At 41.0% G+C, this 27,128-nt stretch overlaps 1 protein-coding gene across 3 annotated transcripts in view; it reads left to right on the forward strand.

Moving 5' to 3' along the window:
• Positions 1–12,264, forward strand: part of VAV3 (vav guanine nucleotide exchange factor 3) — a 419,739-nt gene extending 407,475 nt beyond the window's left edge. For all 3 annotated transcript variants that reach the window (XM_049880207.1, XM_049880206.1, XM_049880209.1), the window contains 2 exons: positions 9,218–9,369; positions 10,058–12,264. In XM_049880207.1, the coding sequence (XP_049736164.1) occupies positions 9,218–9,369; positions 10,058–10,099 (194 nt within the window). In that variant the 3' untranslated portion in view covers positions 10,100–12,264. The remainder of the gene's footprint in view (positions 1–9,217; positions 9,370–10,057) is intronic.
• Positions 12,265–27,128: the final 14,864 nt, after the last annotated feature.

The following is a 27,128-nucleotide window of genomic DNA, read 5'->3' on the forward strand; positions in this document are numbered from 1 at the left end:
CTCAGTTTAGAAATGACATAAATACCTGGGTTGAGATGGTGGAGCTGAGAATTCAGTAAGGGATAACTTCATATTTCAGAGGAAGAAGGCACTCAGAGAATAAACAGGAACAGCCAATAGTATACTGAATTTGCAAAGGTGGTTGACAAAGAAAACAGTAGAGTCACTGAGAAAAACAAAAATGTGGGAGTGTGAGCTAGATTACAGGGAGGAAGATGGTGAGTTTGGTTTTAGACAAATTAAATCAGAAATAATCTCCGCACCTCACGGCAGTGCCCTGATGACATTGGAAGTCATAGACCAGAATTTAGGTAAGGAGTCAAGGTGTATTCAAAATCCATTCCACTCATTGCAGGGAAAAAAGTAAGTTTCGAATGAAGCCAGCAGAGGGGCCGAGACTTAACCAGGGTGAATAACCACCTTTACTTAGGATTATAATATTTTAGATAAGATTTTAAAAGATTCTAATTCTAGCTATTTGGATATTAATACAAATGATTATAAGGCTTTTAAGATTAGATAAGGGACAGAGGTGGCACACTGATTCTACATATTTAAACAGACATTCAAGTATTTTGGTGAGACATTACCCATATTGCTTCAGGAATGTTGGCTACTTCAACATCCAAGACAGGTTATCAGATCTAATATATCTGCCTATTGCTGAGATTATTTAAATTGCATTTAACTATATTTTCATAGATTTCTCATTTCCTCCTTCTAAAGCAGACTTATCTTTTGTTAAGTTTCAAAATTTGGACTTAAATTACCTTCATTAGAAATTTTGGGGAAAATACAGTGTTATTACTTTATGGATAAAGTAATCCTTGAGAGAGAATCAAAGATGAACGCTTAGAAAGCAGTTCAAGGAGAAAATTCTAATAGCAGCAAGAAGTAGTGTATAGAATGGGGGCTTCCAATTTAAGTTCTCACAGACATAAGATAGGAATCTTGGCATCAGATTTTTTGCCGGTAATAAGTGTGTGCCGTTAATTCATCATATTAGAGATGGCGTTCTCTCCTCCCCCTCCTAGTGGATATGTCATGATCTCAAGAAAATGAAAATCTACCAGTTATGTTACAGGACAGTAGATGAATTGGGAATAGCATAAAAATGATTACAATGACATGTGCCACCATATTTTAAAAACAAAAATTTACTGTAGAACATTGCAATGGGATGAAAAAAAATTGATTCTCAGCCAAGAATATGTTTCAGCATAAGTTAAAAGTAAACATATGAGGCTGTTCATGAGAAAAAATATGTCATAAATGGACATGAGTGTGTATATGAGGGTTTCAAAGTTCATGGTTTTCAGAATAGCTAACCTCCCCTAACCAGTCTATTGGGTGGTATCTGGGAATTCCCTTAATAAACTGCTGCTATTTTACTCTTAGGGATCCCTAGAGCCTCTCTCTGACAAGCTTGTTAACTTTGGAAGATGTCTATGGCTCTCAAATCAAGAAGGGATCTGAAAAGAGGCAGAATATTGGAAGACTGTTGGAACTTATTCTCAGATTGCTTAGCACTGTTTTACCTCATCCTTGGGTGTAGAAAACTTTTCGTATCAGTTAAGATTAGTTTTAGATGCAAGTGACAGAAACCCAAAAATCATTGAATTAAACAGAATTGGCATTTATTTTTTACCTAAAAACCTGAAAGTAATCTGTTCATGGTTGGGTGTTGGGCTAGGGGCATTCATAAAATCCTCAGTGGGCTGCTGTTGTTGTTGTTAGGTGGCCTGAAGTCAGTTCCAACTCATAGTGACCCTGTGTATAACAGAAGGAAACATTGCCTGGTCCTGCACCATCCTCATAATCATTGCTATGTTTGAGCCCACTGTTACAGCCACTTGTCAGCCCATCTCATCCAGGGTCTTCCACTTCTTCGCTGACCCTCTACGTTACCAAGCATGATGTCTTTCTTCAGGGACTGGTCACTCCTGATAACATGTCCAAAGTACATGAGACCAAGTTTCACCATCCTCTCTTCTAAGGAGCATTCTGGCTATATTTCTTCCAAGACGGACTTTTTCATTTTTCTAGCAGTCCATGGTATATTCAATATTCTTTGCCGGCACCATAATTCAAAGACATCAGTTCTTCTTTGGTCTTCCTTATTCATTGTCCAGTTTTCTCATGTATATGAGGCAATTGAAAATACTGTGCTTGGGTTCGGCACACCGTAGTCCTCAAGGTGACATCTTTGCTTTTTAACACTTGAAAGAGGTAATTTGCAGCACATTTGTCCAATGCAGTACATAGTTTGGTAGTTTGATTTCTTGACTGCTGCTTCCGTGGGTGTTGATTGTGGATCCAGGTAAAATGAAATCCTTGACAACATCAACATCATTGTCATTGTTATTAGGTGCCGGGGAGTCAGTTCCAACTCACAGGACGGACCCTATATACAACAGAAAGAAACACAGCCTGGTCCTGTGCCATCCTCACAATCATTGTTATGCTTGAGCCCATTGTTGCAGCCACTGTGTCAGTCCATCTCGTTGAGGGTCTTCCTCTTTTTTGCTGACCCTCTATAAGGTCGCTATGAGTCAGAATCGACTCGACGGCACTGGGTTTGGTTTTTGTTTTTTTTTGGTTCTACTTTACCAAGCATGAGGTCCTTTTCCAGGGACTAATCCCTCCTGATAACATGTCCAAAGTGTGTGAGACATAGTCTCGCCACCTTTGCTTCTAAAGGAGCATCCTGTTTGTACTTCTTCCAAGACGGATTTGTTCATTCTTTTGGCAGTCCGTGGTATATTCAATATTCTTCGCCAACTTCACAATTCAAAGGCGTCAGTTTTTCTTCAGTCTTCCTCATTCATCATTCAGCTTTCGCGTGCATATGAGGTAATTGAAAACACCATGGCTCGGATCAGCAGCACCTTAGTCTTTAAGGTGATATCTTTGCTTTTCAACACTTTAAAGAGGCCTTTTGCAGCAAAATTTCCCAATACAATGTGTCTTTTGATTTCTCGACTGCGACTTCCATGTGTGTTGATTATGGATCCAAGTAAAATAAAATCCTCGACAACTTCAATATTTTTGCTCTTTATCATGATGTTCCTTATTGGTCCAGTTGTGAGGATTTTTGTTTTCTTTATGTTGAGGTGTAATCCGTACTGAAGGCTGTGGTCTTTGATCTTCATCAGTAAGTGCTTCAAGTCCTCTTCGCTTTCAGCAAGCAAGGTTGTGTCGTCTGCGTATCACAGGTTGTTAATGAATCTTCTCCCAATCTTGATGCCCCGTTCTTCTTCATATAGTCCTACTTCTCAGATTAGTTGCACAGAGTACAGATTGAATAAGTGTAGTGAAAGGATACCACCCTAACACCCATGTTTTCAGATTTTAAACCACGCAGTATCCCCTTACTCTGTTCGAACAACTGCCTCTTGGTCTATGTCCAAGTTCCTCATGATTACAATTTAGTGCTCTGGAACTCCCATGCTTTGCAGTATTATCCATTATTTATTATGATCCACACTGTCAAATACCTTTGCATAGTCAATGAAACACAGGTAAACATCTTTCTGGTATTCTCTGCATTCAGCCAAGATCCATTTGACATCAGCAGTGATATTCTTCATTCCACGTCCTCCTCTGAATCTGGCTTCAGTTTCTGGCAGTTCCCTGTCATTGTACTGATGCAACTATTTTTAAATTATCTTCATCAAAATTTTACTTGCATGTGATATTAATGATATTGTTCTATAATTTCCACATTCTGTTCGATCAGCTGTCTTTGGAATGAACACAAATATGGATCTCTTCCAGTCGGTTGGTCAGGTAGCTGCCTTCCAAATTTCTTGGCATAGATAAGCAAGTGCTTCCAGCCCTGTATCCATTTGTTGAAACATTTCAATTGGTAGTTCGTCAATTCCTGGAGCCTGATTTTTTGACAATGCCTTCAGTGCAGCTTGGACATCTTCCTAGTACCATCGGTTCTGGGTCATATGCTACCTCCTGAAATGGTGTAATATCGACCAATTCTTTTTGGTACAGTGACTTTGTGTATTCCTTTCATCTTTTAATATTTCCTGCATGATTCAATATCAAAATTGCAACTTGAGGCTTGAGTTTTTTCTTCTGTTCTTTCAGCTTGAGAGATACCTAGTGTGTTTTTCCCTTTTGTTTTTCTAACTCCAGGTCTTTGCACAGTTCATTATAATACTTTGTCTCCTGGAACCACCCTTTGAAATCTTCTATTTAGCTCTTTTATGCTATTCATTTCTTCCATTTGCTTTAGCTACTCTACGTTTAAGAACAAGTTTCAGTCTCTTCTGACATCTGCTTTGGTCCTTTCTTTCTTTCCTATCTTTTTAATGACATTTTGCTTTCTTCATGTGTAATGTCCCTGATGTCATCCCACAACTCGTCTGGTCTTCGGGTCATTAGTGTTCAGTGCATCAAATCTGTTCTTGAAATGTCTCTAAATTCAGATGGGATATACCCAAGGTCATACTTTGACTCTCATGGACTTGTTCTAATTTTCTTCAGCTTCAACTTTCATATGAGCAATTGATGGTCTGTTAGGAAGTTGCCCATTAGCCTTGTTCTGACTGATGATATTGAGCTTTTCTATCACTTCTTTCCAAAGATATAGTCGATTTGATTCCTGTGTATTCCATCTGGTGAGGTCCATGTGTATGGTTGCCTTTTATATTGCTGAAAAAATATATTTGCAATGAGTAAGTCAGTGACCTAGGTTCCTTCAAGCTCACATTCCATGATCCTTAAGATGAGGCCTTCCTTCTCCTGGCTGAAATGGTAGCTTTCACACTCCAGGCAGCAGTATAGAATAAAGATTCAAAAGGAAATGCAAACAGCATGTACCAGCTGTCTTTCAAGGGAAGGTTCCAGAAGCTGCCTGATGATACTTTTTTGCTTATATCCCATTGGCCAGAATTTAGTCATATTAGCTTCACTGACCTCCAAGGGAGGCTGGGAAATGTAATGTTCCTTCTGGACAAATATAGCCCACTAATAATCTATAACACAGAAGAAGGGGGGAATAAGTATAGGAAGAAAACTTATAACCATGCCTTTCTGTTCACTTGTAAAGGCTCCATGGTATCGGTGGGTGGAGATGTATAACCGTCTCCTGTGGTACCTGAGGCAGAGTGGTGGCTGCAGAGCAGTACAGCAGTTAAGAGCGTGGACTCTGGAGTCACACTGGCTGGATTTGAATCTAAGTTTTTCTCATATGTAAAAAGAAAATATTAGTGCCTTCTTAGAGTTGTGATGATTAAATAAAATACTAAATGTAAAGCATTGAGCATGGTATTGAACACTTCAAACCATTTGATAAATGTTAGCTCTTATTAAAAGTAAAATGTTTTTGAACACCAAATGCATATAAATTTGCTGTACCTTCGTATAATTTGGAGACTATATTTACATTTTCCAGATATATAAGATTCAGAGTGGTTTACATTTTATTTCTAATTGTACTTTTCTCCTACTTGAAAAAAATTGCCATGTGCATGCTTGGTTGAAAGTAAAGTGGTTCCTGACAAAATTCGTGAGTGATTTTCATTAATTTTGGGTGAGCTCTGTGTGTTTCACTGACCCCATCCTGCAGGCTCTTACTTGTTTGCACCAGTTTTAGTATGATACATACTTCACATTAAGTATTTACAGGAAAAATACATTAAGTATTTCCACTCATGTAACAAAGCAGGAATTGTGTACCACATCAAGAGAAGGCCAAGATAACCTACGTAGTGGGAGGAAATATTTGGAAACCATGTATCAGATAAGGGTTTAATGTCCAAAATTTATAAAGGACTCTTAAAAGTCAACAACAAAAAAACTAACAACCCAGTTAAAAATTGGACAAAAGACATGAATAGACATTTCTCCAAAGGAGATACACAAATGGCCAACGAGTACACAAAAAGTTGCTCAGCATCATTAGTCATCAAGGAAAGAACACATCAAAACTAAAGCAAGATACCACTTCACACCCACTAGAAAGGCTATTATCAACAAAATTGGAAAGTAAGTGTTGGGGAGAGCTTGGAGAAATCCCAACACTTACGTATTGATAGTGGGGATGTAAAGTGGTGGAACCGTTGTGGAAAACAGTTTGGCAGTTTCTAAGAAAGTTAAACATAGAAATACTATACGCCCAGCAGTTCCACTCCTAGGTATATACCCAAAAGAATCAAAAGTAGTGACTCAAAAAGACACAGGTACACTAATGTTCATTGCAGCGTTATTCGCAATAGCTGAAAGGTAGAAACAAACCAAGCGCCCGTCAGCAGAAGAATGGATAAACAAATTGTGGTATATACATACGGTGGAGTATTATCCAGCTATAAAGAAAATGAAGTTCTGATACATGCCACTACATGGACGAACCTTGAAAACATTATGCTAAGTGAAATAAACCAGACACGAAAGGACAAATATTGTATGATCCCACTTACATGAAATATCTGGAGTAGGTAAATCCATGGAGATGAAAGAAGGTTGATGGTTGCCACAGAATGGTGGAAGAGGAAGGTGGGGGGAGAGGGGGGAGCAGCATGATGTCCACTGAAACTCTGTGAATTGTATTTTATGTGAATTATTCCTCAAAGATCTTTAAAAATAGAAGGAAAAAAATTTAAAAAAGAAGACCATCTTTTGATGGGTGGGGTTTAAAGATGGCAATGTGGAGTAAGTATGCTAGATTTTTCCCTAAAGAGATAGACATCTCTGAGTTGTAGAATTAATGTCAACCAAAATGTAAAAATACGTATTTGTTCTTCATTTAGAAATGGTGATAGGAGAAAACTGGATGAAAGTGAAGCTTGAGATTCTAACTTTGGTGTGACAATTTCCTTATGATTACAGACGAAATAGCTGTATTAAGATATTTATTGCCAATACCTAAATGCTCTTTTGCTTCTCTCTTTTTCTTTCTTTGTCTAAGCCCCTTCTTTGTTCTGTGGGTTTTCTTTTGTAACTCCTCCAGACTACAGCTTTGTTCCCCCTTCTTCCACTCCTTTCTGGTCAGGTACTGCTTTTATATGTCTTTTCAACTTGCTTCTGTTTGCAAATAAAATATTTACACTTCTGTGTATGGCTTCTCATATAGATACATCTCCCCACAAACAGTCCCTAGAGGTTCATTACCACCATGCACTTCCTCCTTCTCTGTCATAAAGTCATTGTTTGTCAAGGCATTTCACTCCTGGTTTTGTGTGTGCTCATGTTAATGTATTTTAGCTGTTGGGAGAGGCTGAAGAAGAATTAGAAGTATAAAGGAAGGGGGGTTGAAGCATGCTCCAAAATCATTAGTTTTCTTGAGAATCAGAAATGTTAGTTGAGAAAAGCTAGTGCTTATACATTTCCGTTTAGTAAATAGACGGAACCAAAATCCTAACTTTGTCTGCAGAACAGAAAAGTAAAATTCAGCACATATTGCTTGGAAAGACTGATGGGTGCCTGTCAGTTCTATAGCTCTTCAGTTGGTGCACGGGCATTTTAGTCTTAATTTCTGTCATTATCCACAGAGTTTAATGGCTGCTAATATGACATTTAGGGAAGTACATTGTGGCTAGGTAAAGTATGTTTTCTTATAGAGTTTTAAAAATTAGTGTGTAGGTCCCAAAGGAATCATAGAATTTAGAGCTAGAAGGACTTTAGAAGTCATCTAGGTTAAATCTTTTATAGTTGAGAAAAATGTGGCCTAGAGGACTTAGGAGACCTGTACAGAGTCACACAGTTAAGTTGATGGTTGGGGTTTTCCATCACAAGGGTGTTTTTATGTGCACCAACTCTCAGAGTAGTGCCCCAGTAATGGGACAGTTTTCAGTAAGAAAACCATTAAAGTTGTTTGTGTCCTGTACAGTAAAATAAAATGACCAATTTTTACTCCCTTTATAGTTCTACAGTCTATGGCTTTGCCATTCATTTATCTTATGATCAACACCTGCGGACTAAAAAAGTCCTGTCATTGCAAAGCCATGAAAAATAGCTGGGGATCCCTGTCACCACATGGGTGGGCTCCTCCAGGGCAACACGGGTCACAGCTCCTACTGCCGGGGCACCGGGGTCTGTTGGAAGTGCACATGTGTGTGGCGTTTCCCCTTTATCTCTGTTTCTTAGACTTCACTTTCTCTACCAGTCTCAGGTGAGTGATTCTCAGAATCACTGAACATATAATTGAAAACATTTTATAGCTCCAAAGAGCAACAGGTAAAACCCACTGCCGTCGAGTCGATTTCAACTCATAGTGACCCTATAGGACAGAGTAGAAATGCCCCATGGAGTTTCCAAGGAGTGCCTGGCGGATTCAAACTGCTGACCTCTTGGTAAGCAGCCGTAGCACTTAACCACTATGCCACCAAGGTTTCCGAGCAACAGGTAGAGAAGTTAACATAAATGGTGTTAGGAGATACTAGAGACAAACACGTACAGCTTGATCAGGACAGGCTAGGGCAGGGAGTGAGTTAGCACCTCTCCTGCCATCCCCCTCCCCAAATAGTTGTGAATATAGGAGATGAACACCCTGATATCTTGTTTTTTATTAAATAAGTCGGTCAGGAGGGTTTTCTGTAAGGCAGCATCCGTTTGAGAGAAGGAAGATCTATGGATGGTGTTTGTGTGTTCTTTCTGGCAAACCTGATTCAGGCATCTTCACATAAATGAAATTATATATAAATCAATAACTGAGTTTATCTCCAAATGGTTACAACCAAAAAGCCTAGGGAGGGGAAAGTACCATTTAACTAGAAATGATGACATGGACTTGACAGGAGACTTTCTGAACAAAAAATAAAATAAAATTTGTTTTGGATATTAGTTGAAGAGGTTACTTTGAGATTTACCTTAGACAAAAATGTAAAGATTTGACTTTAGAGGTTCTCGTTAGATTACTGTGCCATCAATAGGAACATTTTGCTAAACTTGTTTCAAAATCTGTCTCCTTAGATAGTAACTTAGATATTAACCTGCTTCTTACAAAAACCAATCTCTACTTTGAAGTTCTTATGAAGAATGTGAAAGCAGAACACTGGCTCTTTAAACTTTGTGAAATGAGCTTGACTACACCTGATTGAATTGAAACAGCAACTCTGCTGCTTTCAATCTCCCCTGCCATGATCACCAGTCTGTAATGGAATCACGGCTCTGCATTCTGATAGCATCAATGACATTCATCTGATTAGGTTCTTTGGTTGCTAACTATCTGCAAATCAACTCTGACTCCACCATTTCTTTACAGTGTTGAGCCCCAAAGTGCTAGGCATTGCCATTGCCCGGTATGACTTCTGTGCGAGGGACATGCGGGAGTTGTCCTTGCTGAAAGGCGATGTGGTGAAGATTTACACAAAGATGAGTGCAAATGGCTGGTGGCGAGGAGAAGTCAATGGCAGGGTGAGTTGTCCATCTCAATGAAGTTGTGTGCCTGGATGAAGGGGGTGGGTGGTCACTGGCACTCACTGTGGTGCTGGTGAGAAGTCCCTGTAATGCTTTTGCAGCTTCACTCTACTGCCTACTGCCCCTGGCTTCCAGAGACTCCTGCTGTACCTTGCTGATAATTAAACACTCATTAAATATGTGTTGAATGGACTCCACAGCATACGTAAAGTTCCCCATGGGCAAGTTGATGGCTTCCTGTTGGGAAAGGGTGAAGTGTTACCGGAAGCATTTCAGTATTTGTAGTCCCTAAGCCTTGGAGCCTAAACTTTATGTCTAGGTCAAAATACCTATAAGAGCTGGTGATCTGAATTGGAAAGAATGGGGCATAATACCTCTGCCTTTACATCCTGTTCTGTAGCAGAAATAGGAATTATTATGTAGTCAATCCCGGCTTACACTTAATTTACATATTTACTTGTATGCTAGCCAATTAAAATGCTGTTTAAGCTTGTTTTATTCTTTCATTTCTATCACTTACTCCATCAGACTTCTAAGAATGGTTACACCAATCTTCTTCACCAACAATGGGCATAAAACTGCTGCTTCATTGGAGTGTTCCGGAAACAAAATGCTGTGTTTGTAGAACCCTTTGAAGTGCCAGATGCAAAGTCACGTTGCTGTGTTGGTTGCTTTTCTTTTGTAGGTGGGCTGGTTTCCATCCACGTATGTGGAAGAGGATGAATAAATTCCAATCCAGCTTTGCAGTCTGCACCAGAAATTTCAGAGAAGGGATAAACGGAAGTCTGCACAGCACTATGAATTAACTGAAGTGTTTAAAAAACCTGCATTTCTGACTGTTCGACATTCTCCCCCATTCCCCCTCCTAAGTCTTAATGCTGGGATTTCTAAAGATGCTGGTACTGGCAGATTAATGGCTTGCCTAGAGCCATGCAAGAAACAGCCTGCCAGTCTGTCATTGTCAGGGACCAGGGCAAAGCCAAAAGCTCTTCTTCCCAAAGAGCCCTGATGTAAACACCTTGGTTCATGTTTCTCTTCCTGCATCCAGTCAGACACCAGGAATGTCAGCCATTGGTAAATGTTTAATGCATATTTACTTCCTTCCCACGTCCCATTCACCAGGATTTTCAGTAGTATAAAGAACCAGACGCTTAATTATGCTTTTCCCAGCAAGAAGAAAATGAGAGCTTTGCCATTTGGGCAGCTTACCGGAAAGGCCCAGCGTTACTTCTCTTAAACCATCCGGCAAGGTGACTCATTGCCTGGCAAGCACTTTCACCCCCAAAGAGTAAAATAAAAGAGGCAAGTATTCAGGTTTGCTTCGTAAGTAATGTATGCCACGGGGGGTTTGATTATTCATTTGATTTCCTGGTTATGTTTGCAAACTTTTTTTTTTTTTAAAGAAAAATATACATGTAATAATCTTCATATTAAATCTTCAAAACCTGCATGATTTCATAAGGTGATTCGGAAATGTTATACTTCACTTTCTGAAATAATCCTGGCCTGGTGTATTGTGGTCAGCTGTCAGTACCCTGAGTAAGGTGGTGTTGTTTAGAGAAACGGATCAAGGCCTATCATTTCTAGCAAGTCATTCTATAACAGCAATTATCTGCTAACAAGTGCCCATCCCTCCCCCCAAGAAGCCCTAGGCCAGATTTGCTGATTTCCACGTTTCCCTGGAGTATCTAAGGTCATGTAAACAACTTTGTTGGAGATTATCTAAAGAAAGCACAGTTGTGTCATTTGTGCATTTCCGGGACAGAGAGAGGGTCACCAGGCTTTTCAGGTCTGTTTATTGTGGACTTCCAGCTTCTCTCCAAGTGTCTTCCCATCTGCAGGCCCACACTGGGGATGTATTAAATGGTGGGAAGATGCGTTTCACAGTGTGTTTATTTTACCAAGCCTTCATTGTTTTATGTGAGGAGTCTGAGTAGGTTCTTTCTGGGATGCCCAGAGTCCCCAGTCAGGGCAGTCAAGTTCAGACATTAACTTGGCCCTTTGCTGATTAAATATTTTCTGCAAAGCAAAAGTCGTGTTCTGACAAGATTCAGAGAGTGTTCCTTGTTTAAAAATAATAATAATTGGAAGCATTAGTGTAACAGAGCCAGGCTAGGAACATTCACTTCCCACATTTTAGATCAGCTCAGATGAGGTAGATGTGGCAGATGTGGCCTGCCTGCTCCCCAACCCACTTTGATATCAGAACTTGATCTTCCGTGGACGCGTCCCATGACAGAGACCCTCATGGGCTAGGACTTCTCATCTAGGATAAGTTCAGGACATTTACCTCAGAATTATGTAAACTGTGATTGTGTTTTAGAAAAATGATTATTTGCTAAAACCAGTTAAGTTTTTGTATATGTGTAAATGATCACTAGAATGTGTTTTTATAAAATATTCTGTGCAGTGAAGTTCTAATCTGGAGGAGTGCTGCTAGGCTGCATTCTTTCCTGTGAAGTCTTATCTGCGACCCTGTCTCCGGAATGTTCTGTTTGTTACTGTAAGCCAAATGTTGTTGGAGAGAACAACTTTGCACAAATTGAAACACTCCTGTGTACAATATTGTAGCTTGTATTGTGTATTTTAGCAAATAGACTCCCACCCTGAAAAATGGTGTTTGGTCTTCCTGTTGCATTTCATGGATCTGGGGGTGTCCTAGCAGAGGAGAGTAGAGCCCCTTTTCATGACATTACCGATTACATCTCTTTGTCTGTGTTTAATACTTTGGAAACTTTAAATGCTGCAAATTTATGTAGATTTCTAATACCAAAGACAGAAGTAAATGTTTTTTCATATACTTTGTCTTGCCTGTATGCAGCCATTGTGTAATATGGTGAATTATCGTGGTATTTCCCTTTGTAATATTTTGTAAATATGTCAATAAAATAGTGACTACTTGCATTAAATTGATTTCTAGAGAGTTGGAGAGTCTTTCTATTGAATGGTTGCATAACTTGCATATACTGAACTCATAATAAACATGGGAGCAGGAGCCCTGATTTTGATCAGGTTTAGCTTAGAACTACTGCAAATAACATGTATTGACATGCTTACTGTGTGCCAGGGTAGCAGAAACGGTTAAGCATTTGACTAGTAACCTAAAGGTGGATGGTTCAAACCCACTTGGAGGCATGTCAGAAAAAAGGCTTGGTCATCTGCTTCCAAAAGGTCACAGCCTTAAAAACCCTGTGGAGTGCAGTTCTACTCTGCAACACATGGGACCACCATGAGTTGGAATCAATTCAATGGCAACTGGGTTTTTGGTTTGGTACCATGTGCCACCCACTGTTCTAAATGCTTTATGTACATAAACTTCCAGGAGGTAGAGCTCCATGTTACTTCCATTTTTCAGACAAAACAGAGGCCCAGAGACGTTGCAACTGCACAAGGTCACACAGCTGGTGTCAGAGCTAGGGTTCAGACCCAGGCAGTCTGGCTCCAGAGCCCACACCCATAACCACTCCCCTATCCCTCCACATTGTATGCACCACAGCAACTGAGGTGAGAGAAATTAGCTATGTTTCCAAGATTGCATAGCCAAGAAGAAACCATTTGGCACTAAATAGTGGTTTAAACAATTGAAGATGAACACAGAAACCAGAAACATTACCCTAACTCTGCCCCCTAAAAGAAAAACCCTGTACAGGTATTGCCTAGAGTGATTGCTGTCAGAGGTTGGACTTTTTTTTTTCTATTTTCATTCAACTCTTGCCTTATAACTCACTGCTAAACCAGGGAGACCCAGAGGCAAGTCCTCCTCGTGCAGAGCCGGCCCACAGGTTGTCTACGGTGGTCGAGGGTCTCGGGGAGGTGATAGAAGCACATTTCCTTCGAAGGACCTGGAGGGGCGGGTTCCCCAGTGTTGGACTCTGCTAGATACCACCATCACATCCGTGCTCAGAAATATCAAATCCCCCCACTTTCATTACAATCTGGTGTATCCTATAGCCCTCACTTCCCTTTTTTCAGAAGCTGATTCCGTTGATATGTTTATCATTTCTCTTCTACATATGAAAATTTATGTGACTTTTAGACCTTGTATCAGATCATCACCATCCTTAAAGCCACCGCTGATCATGTTTTGTAACAGTTCAGAGACATGGCCATATGTCCTTTAAAACATTTCAATTATTTTGTCTTCCATCAAATAATTGAAGTAAAATGTGTCAGTAGCCAGTCTTCAGGAGCCATGCTTTGTTTTATTTAATTTGACAGCTGTATAGGAGAGGAGCCCTGGTGGCACAACGGTTAAGCACTTGACTGCTATCCAAAAGGTTGGTGGTTGGAACCCACTGAGCAGCTCCATGGGAAAAAGATGTGGCAATCAGCTCCCGTAAAGATAACAGCCTAGGAATCCCTATGGGACAGTTCTACTCCGTCACATGGGGTTGTTAGGAGTCAGAATCAACTCAACGGCACAGCGATGATAGAAAAGTCATAAAAGCTTGCCTGCCTGGGTTTATATCCCAGCCCAGCCATGCAGGGTCTTAGCCTATCTATATAATAACAGCACCTACCTCATAGGATGGTTCTGAGATCAAAGTGAAATCATGCATATAAAGTGGAACCATGCCCGGTTTATACCGAGCCATTTTTGTCATCGTTAATCAGGTGGGTTTGTTAACACATTTGGGTAGTTGCCATCTTCAACCTTGAATGCCTTTACATAATTCAGGTTTATTTACTGGATTATAACCAGTGGCTGTCAAGTGGATTCCAACTCATAGTGACCCTACAGGACAGAGTAGAACTGCCCCATAGGGTTTCCTAGGCTGTAATCTTTATAAGAGCACATCACCAGTTCTTTTTTCTCATGGAGCCACTGGTGGGTTCAAACTGCTGACTTTTCAGTTAACAGCCACCTGCTTAACCATTGCACCACCAGGGTGCCTTATTTATTGGATCAAGGGATAAAATTCTGTATATTCTAAATGAGACAGCCTCTCTAGGAAGTAAATAGTTTGTTGTCACAGGAAGGGTGGGGGTTTTAGCATTAGACCTGGGTCCAAATCCCAGCTCTGCCATTAACTTTCCTGAATATAAATTTCCTTTTCTGGAATAAAAGGATATTCCCTAATGGTGCAATAGTTAGTTAACCATGGCGCTAACCAAAATGTCAGCAGTTTAAATCCACCAGGAGCTCCTTGGAAACCCTGTGGGGCAGTTCTACTCTGTCCTATAGGATCACTGTGAGTCAGAACCGACAGCAATGGGTTGGTTTTTTTTTAATAGGTGTCTGAGAAAGCTGTTGTGAAGACTAAACAATTTACCATATGAAAAAGATCCCCAAGGCAGAGCCTGGCACATAGTGGGTACTCAAGAAATGTCGGTCTCCTTCCCTTTAAAAAAAAAAAAAAAAAAAGAACAGTAAAATACCAAAGCACCAAATTACATACTTGCAGCCTTTATTTTAAATACTACTGATAGCCCAGGCTTTGTTTGTTACACAGTTTAATTTTCAGCATTAAAATTATAGACGGAGTAAAAGAAGGAAGATTAATATGCAAGCCCACAAACAATCTCAGAAGTCGAATTAAACAGCTTTGCATTATTTTGACTAGGAAAAGAATTTTCACCCAGCTCAATCATTTAGACTTAGTTCATTAGTCACTTCGTTTTTCACTGATACTGGTTTTCTGGGATTAGTTGGACTCTGATTAGAAATGTTATGCACCCACGTTCTGCAGATTTTAGAAGGCACCTTACTGTAAGTAATAGACAGCATAGAAAAAGAAGGTTTAAAAAGGAATTTTCTCTCTAGTTAGGTGCCATCAATGAGGCCATACTGGGGGAAACAATGACAGAAAACACACACAAAAAAAACTCCATTTGAAGCATTCTAGACTCTGCCTTGCCCCAGAATAGCAGACCAAAGCCTAAACCCACTGCCATCGAGTCAATTCTGACTCATAGTGACCCTGTAGGACAGAGTAGAACTGCCCCTTAAGTTCTCTGAGGCTATAAATCTTTACGGAAGCAGACTGCCACATCCTTCTCTCCTGAATCGGCTGGTGAGTTCGAACTACAGACCCTTTGGTTAGCAGCCAGGCGCTTTCACCACTGTGCCAACAGGGCTCATTGGAATAGGAGAAAGATCCAGAATTTCTAGGCACAGTGTATCAATACAATGTGACTCCAAACTGTGACAGGGCACGTAGCTGGGTGGTGAGTGGCCTCACTGCAGAATCTGAGTGTGCCCAAGTGTCTCTTCATGCCCTGTCCTCAAATGGACATAGAGATTTGTGTTGAGGGTCCTGGGTCAGGGGGAAGGCAAACTCCATAATGGTCCATGTGTCCAATCTATTGTCTGCTGATAGAGCCTCGGCCCCTCTCACCAGCCCAGTGACCTGGGGCAAGCCACACTTTACCTCTCCATGTCTTCATCCTGAAAATGGTACTGGTTGACCTCGCTTGGTTTATGGGTGACCTCGCTTGTGGGCACTGACTCTACATTCTCTGGCTAAACAGCTGGCTGTGCTTTGACCTTTAAAAGTTGGGAGCTCTGTGTGAATGTCTATGACTGAACCTCAAAAGCTGCAGTTACTCAGGGTAGCACTGGTAGAGTTGACCATCTCTTGGCTGATGTCCTGAGACAGCCTCTAGCTCTGAATTAATTGCCTGGGAATTTGTGCCTCTGGATGTTTCCCAGCACCTCCTAGCCACTAAAGCAGTGCTTTTCAGTTGTTACTACACCCTGTCAATGGATGGTAGAAATTCAAATAATCTATGTACATCTAGTATGTATTTTCCATCCACCAGTGGCAATAAAAAAGTAAAAATAAAAAGCCTTTCACTTGCAATCTACTTTCAGCTCTTAAAGTCCTTTCTCATATCTCTTCTCAGGGGGTTTAGAGCAGCACAGTCCAGAGAGTCAGGTGGTGGTGTTACCCGCCCTCGAGTCGGCCTCCAACTCATGGCCACCCCATACAGGACAGAATGAAATGCTGCCCAGTCCTGTGCCATCTCCATGATAGGTTGAAGATCAGACCATTGTGACCAATAAGGTTTTCACTGGCTGAATTTTGGAAGTAGATCACCCAGCCTATCTTCCTAGTCCACTTAGCCTGGAAGCTCCACTAAAAGCTCTTCAGGACCCTAGCAACACACGAGCCTCCACTGACAGACAGCTAGTGGCTGCACTTGAGGTGCATTGCCCGGAAATTGAACCTGGGTCTCCCACATGGAAGGTTAGAATTCTACCACTGACTGCCCTCTTGAGAGGCAGGTACCAAAAGCCAAACCCATTGCCATTGAGGTAGGGCCATCTTATTCTCTTGTCCGTTTTAGAGATGAGAAAACTGAGGCTCTGTAAGATCTGATTTGCCCAAGGTCACACAGGTTAGAAATACTGGCAAGGTAAGGACTCAAACCCACATCAAATGAATGTTTTTTACATTCATCAGTGATACAGCAGTAGCACAGGAACTTCTGATTTTTCCAGAATTACCTCTATAATTCCCAAGGCCTTTCTTCTGAGAATCATTCCAGGGAGATACTGCCAATGCTGTGGGCAGCTTCTGGGGTCCTGGGTCAGGTGGGAATGTGGCTGCATCAAAATCCCTACACCTCTTGCTGTCGGTATGTATTGATGAACTTGAAATGCATCAGTGGGTCAATAACCTGAGTAATAACATGAGTCTGATCACGAAGTGAGTGTGGGGTTTTCTAGTGATGCGAATGGCGTCTCCTCAGAAAAAGGAATAGGAAGACAGGAAGGAAACTTAAGTAGGTATGGGAAGGTAGAAGGTATAAAAAATAGAAGTAGCTGTTGAAAATGTAAAACTATAAAATTCACAAGTATCTTGAAAGTTTTTCATTCAATCATTCAACAAATTTTTATTGAGCCTCTTGTTTGTACTTCACTGTTCTACGCTTTGAGAATACAACGATAAACCTGACACAGCTCCTGCACTGGAGCTTACATGCTTGCATATGGCTTCACACAATAAACAAATTAGACACATAATGTCAGGTAGTGATAAGTGAGTTGGAGGGAAAAAGAACAAATTAAGAAGAGAGTAAGGTGAAGAGAATGACATTTTAGAGAGGCTGGGCTGCTAACCAAAAGGTAGGCAGTTCACATCCACCAGCTGCTCCTTAGAAGCCCTATGGGCAGGTCTATTCTGTCCTATAGGGTCGCTATGAGTCAGAACTGACTCGATGGCAACAGGTTTGGTTTTTTGTTTGGTCAGGGAAACCTATATGAGGAAATGATTTTTGAGCAGAAACCTAATTTAAGTGAGAGGAAAATGATATGCAAGTTTGAATGTTTGGTATTTGGGAAACAGCAAGGGGCCAGTACTGTTGGAGAGAAAGAGGATAGAGGAATAAGACACAGTGGCAGAACTTTCTGAGGGCCAGATTGGTCGGTCTCGTAGCCTAGTACTGAGAGTGAGAGAGCCACCAGAGGGTTTTCCACAGTGGAGTGATACGATCTCATTTGAATTCCAGAAAGTGCTCACTGGATGCTGTGGACTGAAGTAGAGCTAAACCTCTAAATCAACCCTGTGTTTGCCATGCTTCCATTACAGCTCCCTTCCTTATATTCTCAGATTAGTAGAGAGCTTTCCCCCCAAATAGGAATGCTTCAGCAGAGATTAGGAGGAACAGGATACACCATGGGAACAGGAAAGTGTGCCCAAAAGAGGCCTCACCTATAGGCATACGAGTCTAGCATCTGTACTGCTCACCCTAAGGGGTGGAAATGAAGGCCAAGCTTTGGTAGAAATAAAAGTAGTTTCCAGTAGAAACAATACCACTTCCACCCATGTATTTGTTAGCTTCTCAGGCTATAAGCCCAAGTGAATTAGCCTTCTTTTTTTACCCTATGTGTCAGGATCACACATATTCTCTCCCAGGAGAGGAAAGCTCCTAGGTGCTTTTGTGTGAGTGAGCTCATTAAAAGGAAGCAACCTATTTAAATGAATTAATGAAATGCTCCTGAATTCTGGGCAAATTAGACCTGCATAATATGAAAGAAGGGAGGAAAACTGTGTGATGGGTTTGTAGAGAGGTGGGAAATGCCCTCAGCATTTGTTAACTTAATGACAAGATATTGTTGCCTGAGTGGTTTGTGGGAGAAAATTCACATTAATAATGTGTGATGCCATGAATCTACATTAGTGTGAAAAAATCGCTTTCTTTACCTGTATTCAGCCTGTCCGGACTACTCGTATTAGCCAATTATTTTGCATTTTCCTTAAAATACTGGACATAACTCCCCCATCTTTTTATTTTTTGGCCCTGTCTCAAAGATGGCATTGAGTCAATGCCCAGGAGGGGAGTAAAGGAAAGGGGGCGGGGGCATAAACCCTAGACGAACAACCCTGGACTGATCTATTGGCTGCTGCCCCAATGGTTTCTAAATGAAAATTGGATGTGCCGTGTTGGAACTTCTCAAAAGAGCCCGAGATACTAAAATTGTGCAAAAAGACAAACTTGAACTTGGTGTAGTTACATAAGTTATTTTTTAAAACAATTAGCAGTTTCAAAGTTCCTAAGATGTTAAAAGTTCATACACCTTTTCGAAGGCAATTTTGCAAATAAAACTAATGGGAGGTGGAAGGAGCACGGGAATGAGAATAAGACAAACCAGGTTCTTGTCTTGGCTCTTCCACTCATAAGCCAAGAGGCCCTGGGTGGAGCACTCAGCCTCTCTGAATCTCAGGTTCCTCGGTTTCTAAGGCTCATAAGTAAAATGAAGGAATCAAATTTGATGATTTCTGCTCCTTCTTCCAGTCCTAACATTTAACCGTTCTGCCTCAAGACATTCAATGAATATGTAGCCACAACACAAACCCCATGAGATTAAATTAGCAAAAGGGACAGAAAACTAAGACTCAAACAAAATCAGAGTGGACAACTTTGAAGGCAAAAGAGTTGGTCTCTTCTTAGCACCTCCACTCCCTCCACCCTACTCCAAGTCCTCATCCCACTTAGGCAAATATAAAAAAACAAAATCAAACCCATTGCCATCAAGGTTTTTCTGACTTATAGCAACACAGAACTACCCCTTAGAGTTTCCCAGGAGCGCCTGGTGGATTTGAACTGCTGACCTTTTGGTTAGCAGTTGTGGCTATTAACCACTACGTCACCAAGGTTTCCACACAATTATAAGAGCCCCTAATTGGCATCTCCGCTCCCATTTTTGCCCCTTTCTATCTGTTGATTATATCACTGTATTTCCTTTTCCAAAACTCTTCAATAGCTCCCATTTGTTCGATGTATTTCTTGAGTGCCTACTGGTGCTGGAGACATGAGGTGAAGAAAACGGACAACTCTCTGCCCTTCTAGAGCCTCTATTTTATTGGCAGAAGCAGAGGGACAGACAAACATAACATGGTGTCAGGAAGTGATAAATGCAATGAAGAGGAGCAAACCTCTGTAAGGAGATCATAACAGTAAGAGAAAAGTGCTACTTTCGATGTGGTGGCCAGGGAAGATCTCCCTGGAGCATATGAAGCGAGGAAGGGAGCCGTGAGAAAGACTATCAGGTTAAGAATTTCAGGAAGAGGGAAGAACCATTGCAAAATCCTGCCATGGGGTGTGCTCAATTGGCACTTTCAAGCAACAGCATGTGGGTCTGTGTGTCAAGAGCAGAGTGAGCAAGGGAAAGTCTGGCAGAAGATGAGTTAGAGAGCTAATCTTGGATCAGATCATCTAGAGCCTTGTAGGTCATGGTTCTTTGTTTTTTTTTTTTTAAGTCAGAGTTTTGAGTAGGGAAATGATCAGATTTATTTTTTTAAGATCATTATGGCTTCTAGGTGGAAGTTTGACTACAGAGAGACAAAAGTGGAAGCAGAGAGGTCATAAAAGCACTTTTTTGTACCCCAGGTAAGAAAGAACGGTGGCTTATACTATGGTGGTATGGGATTTCGGATATAATTTGAAGTCACTGCTGGCTTATGTCTTGAATGTAGAGTGATGAAAGAAAGAATGGTTAAGGGTGAAGACAGACAATGATGTTCTAGAAGCCAGGTGAAGACAGTGTTTCAAGAAGATAGTGTTGATCAGCTGATTAAGTGACGCTGAGAGATCGAGTGAGATAAAAACTGTGAATTGACCACTGACAATTTGGTGTCTGACGGTAACCTTGGCATCATAAGTTTTAGTGGAGTGATGGTAATGAAAATCTACTTGGAATGGGTTCAAGATAAAATGGCAGGTAAGGAAGAGATTGCAGCAAGTGTACACAACTCCTTAAAACATTCAGGATGGGCCACTTGCTCTTCCATCTCTCTGAAACATGTCCACACGCTCTTCTTTTTTCAGGTCTCAACTTAAATGTCATCCCTCAGTGAGGTATCCTCTTACCACCCAACCTAAGGTGTTCCTCCTGTGTTGTTTTCTCTCATGAGACTCTCTTCTTCTCCTTCAGAGCACTTTCCATGTTTATAACTAGGAATTCAAGTATTTGAAAGTTGTTTATAGTCTCTTTTACTATTCTTTAAGTTCCATTAAGGCTGTTTGTAAGCTCTGCAAACTCAATACCTAGAGTGTTGCCCAGCACAGTATAGTTTTGGTTTGAATGAATAAATGGCTAACCGGTCTTCTTTCTCTGGTACAGTGCTGGATTATACAGTATCAACTTGATTAACCTAGAACTACATTTCTCAGAACCCCATTCCCTTTATCTTTTCTGTGGAGAGTTGTAAAAAAAAGGAACTTGTACAAGATTTAAAAAGTAAAAGTAAAACTGTAATCATTACTCTTAGAAGGTTTCGTAATCAAATATGTGATGAAGGGCAGATAAAAAGATGTACAGTGGATTCCAGCATGCTTTTCCATTCTGTGTCCAACTTCTCTTCCTGACTACTGGACCCAGGTGTAAAACCAGATGTTTGACTGCAGTGGAGCTATACCAAGGCCATAGCTTTCTATAGACCTATCTAGGAGCTTCCCCTTTGCAGTCCTAATATGGCTTCTTAGATTTCCCTGAAAGCCTGGATTTGCCCACCCAGTACCAGTGCTTTCACAGGACTAGTGAGTAACTCTCTCTCCTTTCTGGACCTCACTTCTCCAGCATTTCCCATAATTGTGTAAGGTCTAATTTCTATAATAAATCTCTTAATCACATAACAGTCATGGTGGTTCTAGTTTCCCAACTAAGCCTTGATCAGTTCAGTTAACAGTATTATTGTCCATGGGTTCAGCTACATAGAATTCCACTCTCCAAGGCTGATATGACCATAGCCTCTGCTGCATGTCCAATCTACCAACAGCAGGGACCAATCCTGAGTGGTGAATATGGCACCATCACCTGGGAAAACCAACCAGCCATCTGACTATTTGTACCACTTCCATCACAGAAAAGTAGGGCTTTCTTCTTGCTGGAATAAACACTTATTCTAGATATGGATTTGCCTTCTTTGTCCACAATACTTCTACCAATACATCTATGGACTTACAGAGTGTCTTATTCCACAGAGCATTGTTTCTGACCCAAGAATTCATTTTGCTGCAAATTAAGTGTAACAATGACCTAATATTCATGGAATTTATTGATATTACCATATTTTCCATCATGCTACAGTAGCTAGCCTGATAGAACTGAAGGCCAGTTATGGATCCAGCCAACAATACTTTGAAGGGCTGGGGTAATGGCATCTGGTATGTAGTATATATTCTGAATCAGTGACCAATATGTATTGTTTTTTCCCAAAACCAAGCTTCACAGATCTGGGAATCAAGAAGTGGATATGGAAGTGTTTTCTCTCAAAATTACCCTTAGCAGCTCCCTAGTGAATGTTTTGCTTCCCATACCTCTAGTTTTGGGCTTTACTGGTTAAGAATCCTTAGTTCCCAAGTGAGTGATGCTTCCACCAGGAGACACGACCAGCTTCCATTAAATTGAAAGTTGATGCTACCATCTGGCCACTTTAGTTTCTTCAAGCCACTGGACCAACAGGCAAAAAAGTGAGGCTACAATCAAGGGAAAATTGGGTTGCTACTACACAGTGGGTCAGGGAAGAGTGCATCTGGAATTGGAAGGTCTCTAAAGGTGCCTCTTATTACTCCCATATACTGTAATAAAAATGAATGGAAAGCTAAAACAACCAAAACAATTAGATCTGTTAATGTTCAGAGCCTTCACACATGAAATTTTGGGGAACCCCTCCCAACCCAGCAAGAACTATGGCCAGTTGAGAGCAAAAGGAACATGGAATATATAGTAGAAAGAAGTTATAAATACTGTTTATGACCGCATTAGCAGCTGCAGAAATGAGGGACGTAGTAGTGATGAATACTTCTTCCTTGCTTTGATATAAATATATTTGTATATATAGATATAGTCAGATGATAGATACAGTGATAGATATTTAATCAATTTTCCCTCACCTATTCTCCTACTATCTAATGCAAGGTATGTTGACAGTTATTAAGCTTATGTCTCAGTATTTAAGTTACAGAATATCAAAGGGGACTGTGACTCTGCTAGAAGAGGAATGAACATCAGCAGAAGTTGGATAAAGGGAGAGAGTTCATATGTTTTTTAATAGATATATCATGTTAGGTGGAAACATGATTTTGCTTGTTTTATTTAGAATTTAAATATACTTAAAGAGCAGCATATAGATGCCAAGTCGACAAGGAATGAACTGTGCCGGATTTTGCTGTGTTGACTTGGTTAACCTGGGTAGTTCCCAGTATCCCCTTCTCCATACGGTTCCAAGTTAGAGTTGACTAAACAAGGAACTTGCACAAGAGCTAGAAGATAGAAAGGAAGCAGTAACCATTACTCCTAGAAAGTCTGTGGTTAGATAAATAGTGAAGGAGAGGCATAGAGGAGACTGGTAGGTTCCAGCTTTTCCTGACTCACCTTTGCCTCTAGCTCTTCGTCCCCCTGGCTGGCCCTATTGACCAACAGTAGTACCAGACCTAACACCAGATGCTTGACTGTGGACCCACAGATGTGGTAGTTACACAGAGACAATAGATCCCTAGATCTTTCCTCAAGCTTCCTTTTGTGGTCCCATTCAGTAGCTACATATGGTTGGTTTCTCAGATATCCCTGCAAATTGTCCTTCAGGAGGTCTGGCTGGTGACTCATCTTCTCATCTTCTAACTCCCCTCTCCAGTCCCTCTCAGTATTGCATGAGCCTAATTCCTATAACAAATTCTTTATCTCATAGCACTGAAAGTGACTTTGCTTCTCTGACAGTTTCACTGACCCACCTAGAATTCTGCACGAATAACTTTCACCATGTCCAGTCCTAAGGGTCTTGAATATACCTGTGTTCTGACAGCAGTCCTGTCTATTCTTGTATGAGAAGGAGCTGAAAGCATTTTGCTCCCCTTCCTGAGACTGGTTACAAGCAGAAGGGCAAAGAATGCATATTTCCTCTGTTACATAAATTTCACATGAGTTAGGATTTTTTGTGTTAAGTTGCTAATCACAGGAAGGATGGACAAGACATCTAGTGTTTTACTGGACAACTGAAGTTAGGAATACCAAAGACCTACTTTAATCCGCTTAATGTGGTTATTATTATGAAAAGTAAAAAATAAAGAAAACATACTTACTAGTGACACTGTTTGTTATGTGATGTGTACTGTTATTTGTTGTTGTTGTTAGGTGCCATCGAATAGGTCCCGATTCATAGCAACCCTATGCACAACAGAACAAAATACTGCCTGGTTCTGTGCCATCCTTACAATCGTTGTTATGCTTGAGCTCATTGTTGCAGCCACTGTGTCAATCCACCTCGTTGAGGGTCTTCCTCTGTTCCGCTGACCCTGTACTCTGCCAAGCATGATGTCCTTCTCCAGGGACTGATCCCTCCTGATAACATGTCCAAAGTATGTAACACGCAGTCTCGCCATCCTTGCCTCTAAGGAGCATTCTGGCTGTACTTCTAAGACAAGTTTATTCATTCTTTCGGCAGTCCATGGTATATTCAATATTCTTCACCAACACCACAATTCAAAGGCATCAATTCTTCTTAGGTCTTCATCATTCATTGTCCAGGTTTCACATGCATATGATGCAACTGAAAATACCATGGCTTGGGTCAGGCACACCTTAGTCTTCAAGGTGACATCTTTGTTCTTCGACACTTAAAAGAGGTCCTTTGCAGCAGATTTACCCAATGCCATGCATCTTTTGATTTCTTGACTGCTGTTTCCATGGCTGTTGATTGTGGATGCAAGCAAAATGAATTCCTTGACAACTTCAATCTTTTCTCCATTTATCATGATGTTGCTCATTGGTCCAGTTGTGAGCATTTTTGTTTTCTTTATGTTGAGGTGTAATCCATACTGAAGGCTGTGGTCTTTGATCTTCATTAGTAAATGCTTCAAGTCCTCTTCACTTTCAGCAAGGAAGTTTGTGTCAACTGCATAACGCACGTTGTTGATGAATCTTCCTCCAATTCCGATGCCCCATTCTTCTTCATATAGTCCAGCTTCTCGTATAATTTGCTCAGCATGCAGGCTGAATATGTATGGTGAAAGAATACAACCCTGATGCACACCTTTCCTGACCTTAAATCAATCAGTATCCCCTTGTTCTGTCCAAACAACCGCCTCTTGATCATGTAAAGGTTCCTCATGAGTACGATTAAGTGTTCTGGAATTCCCATTCTTCACAATGCTATCTATAGTTTGTTATGAACCACACAGTCGAATGCCTTTGCATAGTCAATAAAACACAAGTAAACATCCTTCTGGTATTCTCTGCTTTCAGCCAGGATCCATCTGACATGAGCAATGATATCCCTGGTTCCACGTCCTCTTCTGAAACTGGCCTGAATTTCTGGCACTTCCCTGTTGATACACTCCTGCAGCTGTTTTTGAATGATCTTCAGTACTGTTAGTGTGACCTGTTATTTGGTCTTGAAAGTCAGGTTCTTTTTTTTTCTGGAGGTCAGGCACTTCTCCTACAATGCCCTTAGCCTCAGAAGAGAGGAAACATGTATAACGAGTACTAATTATTGATCCCTGATTAGTGGAAATGGAAAGGAAACCCAATCACAGGCAGATTAGCTTATATGAAGTGTCATCTCTGAAAGGCAGAGCACGGATTTTCAGGAACTCAAATTCTTGGTTTGGTCAAGTGCTCATTTCTATGTGGAGTGTGAGTTGTGAGGAATTGAGTGGCTTTCCTGTGTGTTTTATGGGATTACATCTCATGCTGTTTGACAGAATCTACATGAGCTGCGTTGGTTATGGTCCCAGCAAGACGCACATGGCACAGTCAAGCAGAGTAATGGAGACTTTCAAGAAGAGACTCTTTACAGAGCTCAAGACAGGGTTAAAGGAAGCCCCTAATGCTTGATGAAGCACCCCTACGCTAGCAACAGTGGAGAGCAAAGATCTATGCCCAAAGTTGCAAGGGGATTAAGTGGTTACAGGAACCTGGAGGGCTGTAGGAAGTTGTAGGAAAGAGCCTGAGAAGAGTCACTGCCAACCTACAACCCAACAGAAAGGGAACCAGGGAATAAAAAATGGCTTCAATCTCTCCCACTATCCCGCCTTTGCCAGGGCCTCCTATTGTCCAAACTGAGCCATAAGTCAGTGGGCAAGGGAGTCTGGTTGGTGCAGTCCATAAAGATCAGCCTCCTCCAGCCTTCATCAGTGTGAGAAAGAGTAGAGAGTAGATATAAAAAGCAAGCAGAGAATGTTTATACAGGCTATTAGATTCATTCGGTATTTGGTATGCTGTGATGGGAGACAAAGAGTCTTCTTATTTCATGTTACATTGTTAGCTGCCATCGAGTCCACCCCAGACTCAGGATGGCCCTGTGCACAAAGAATGAGGTGCTGCTCAGTCCTGCCCCATTTCCGTGATTGGTTGTGGATTGGACTGTTGTGACCCATGGGGTTCTCATTGGCTGATTTTCAGGAGAAGATCACCAGGACCTTCTTCCTAGTTCATCTTAGTCTAGAAGCTCTGTTGAAACCTGTTCAGCATCATAGCAACACACAAGGCTCCACGGACAGACGGTAGTGACTGTGCTCGAGGTGCACTGGCTGGAAATTGAACCCAAGTCTCTTAAATGAAGGGTGAGAATTCTGCTACTGAACCACGAATGCTTCATGTTATTAGAGATATCTTTCCTCCCATGAATATATTTGAAAGACTACTGTTCACTCAGTAAGGTGAAGTCAAACTTTTTATCTGTTGCGGATCAAAGATACCAGTGTTCGTTTAGGTGAGAACAATTTGGCTTGAATGTCTCGAGGTCTTTTTTGTATTTTTGTCCTTTTTAAAAGTCACAAGGGAACAGATTTTAATTTAGCCATCGTGTCCTATGCATCAAAATGTCTCACCTGTTTTGGAACTCCAGCATTTGGGATGGCCCACAAAACAACACAGTAATTTTATTGTCATTAGGAGAATTGATTAAGGAACACAAAACCCTCTATGATGGCTTCACAGTGACCTCTGGGATTCTGAAATGAGTTTAATTGGATATTGCCTCTTCCTCATCAGCATCAAAGTTTTTATTGAATGTCAGAGCATTCCAAATACCAAATGAATTGAATCAACCAAATAATTCAAGACATTTTAATATGAGAAATAGCATTCAACAACCACAAAAAGTCTATGTGGATTGACTTGTCTGGAAATTAACAAGGGTGTCCCTCTGACTGTGGGACTTACAGAAGCTGGATCTCCCCTCACTGCCCATCTGCTGGCACTAGCAGGCAGGAACTTCCTTTACAGAAAGCAAGATCCCTGGATTCTGTCTCCCACTAGAAATGGAGGGCCACTGCCCTATCATTAGGCCTCCAGAGAAATTTCTTTGTCC

The sequence above is a fragment of the Elephas maximus genome, chromosome 3, assembly GCF_024166365.1.
Source record: "Elephas maximus indicus isolate mEleMax1 chromosome 3, mEleMax1 primary haplotype, whole genome shotgun sequence".
NCBI classification, from domain to species: Eukaryota; Metazoa; Chordata; class Mammalia; order Proboscidea; family Elephantidae; genus Elephas; species Elephas maximus.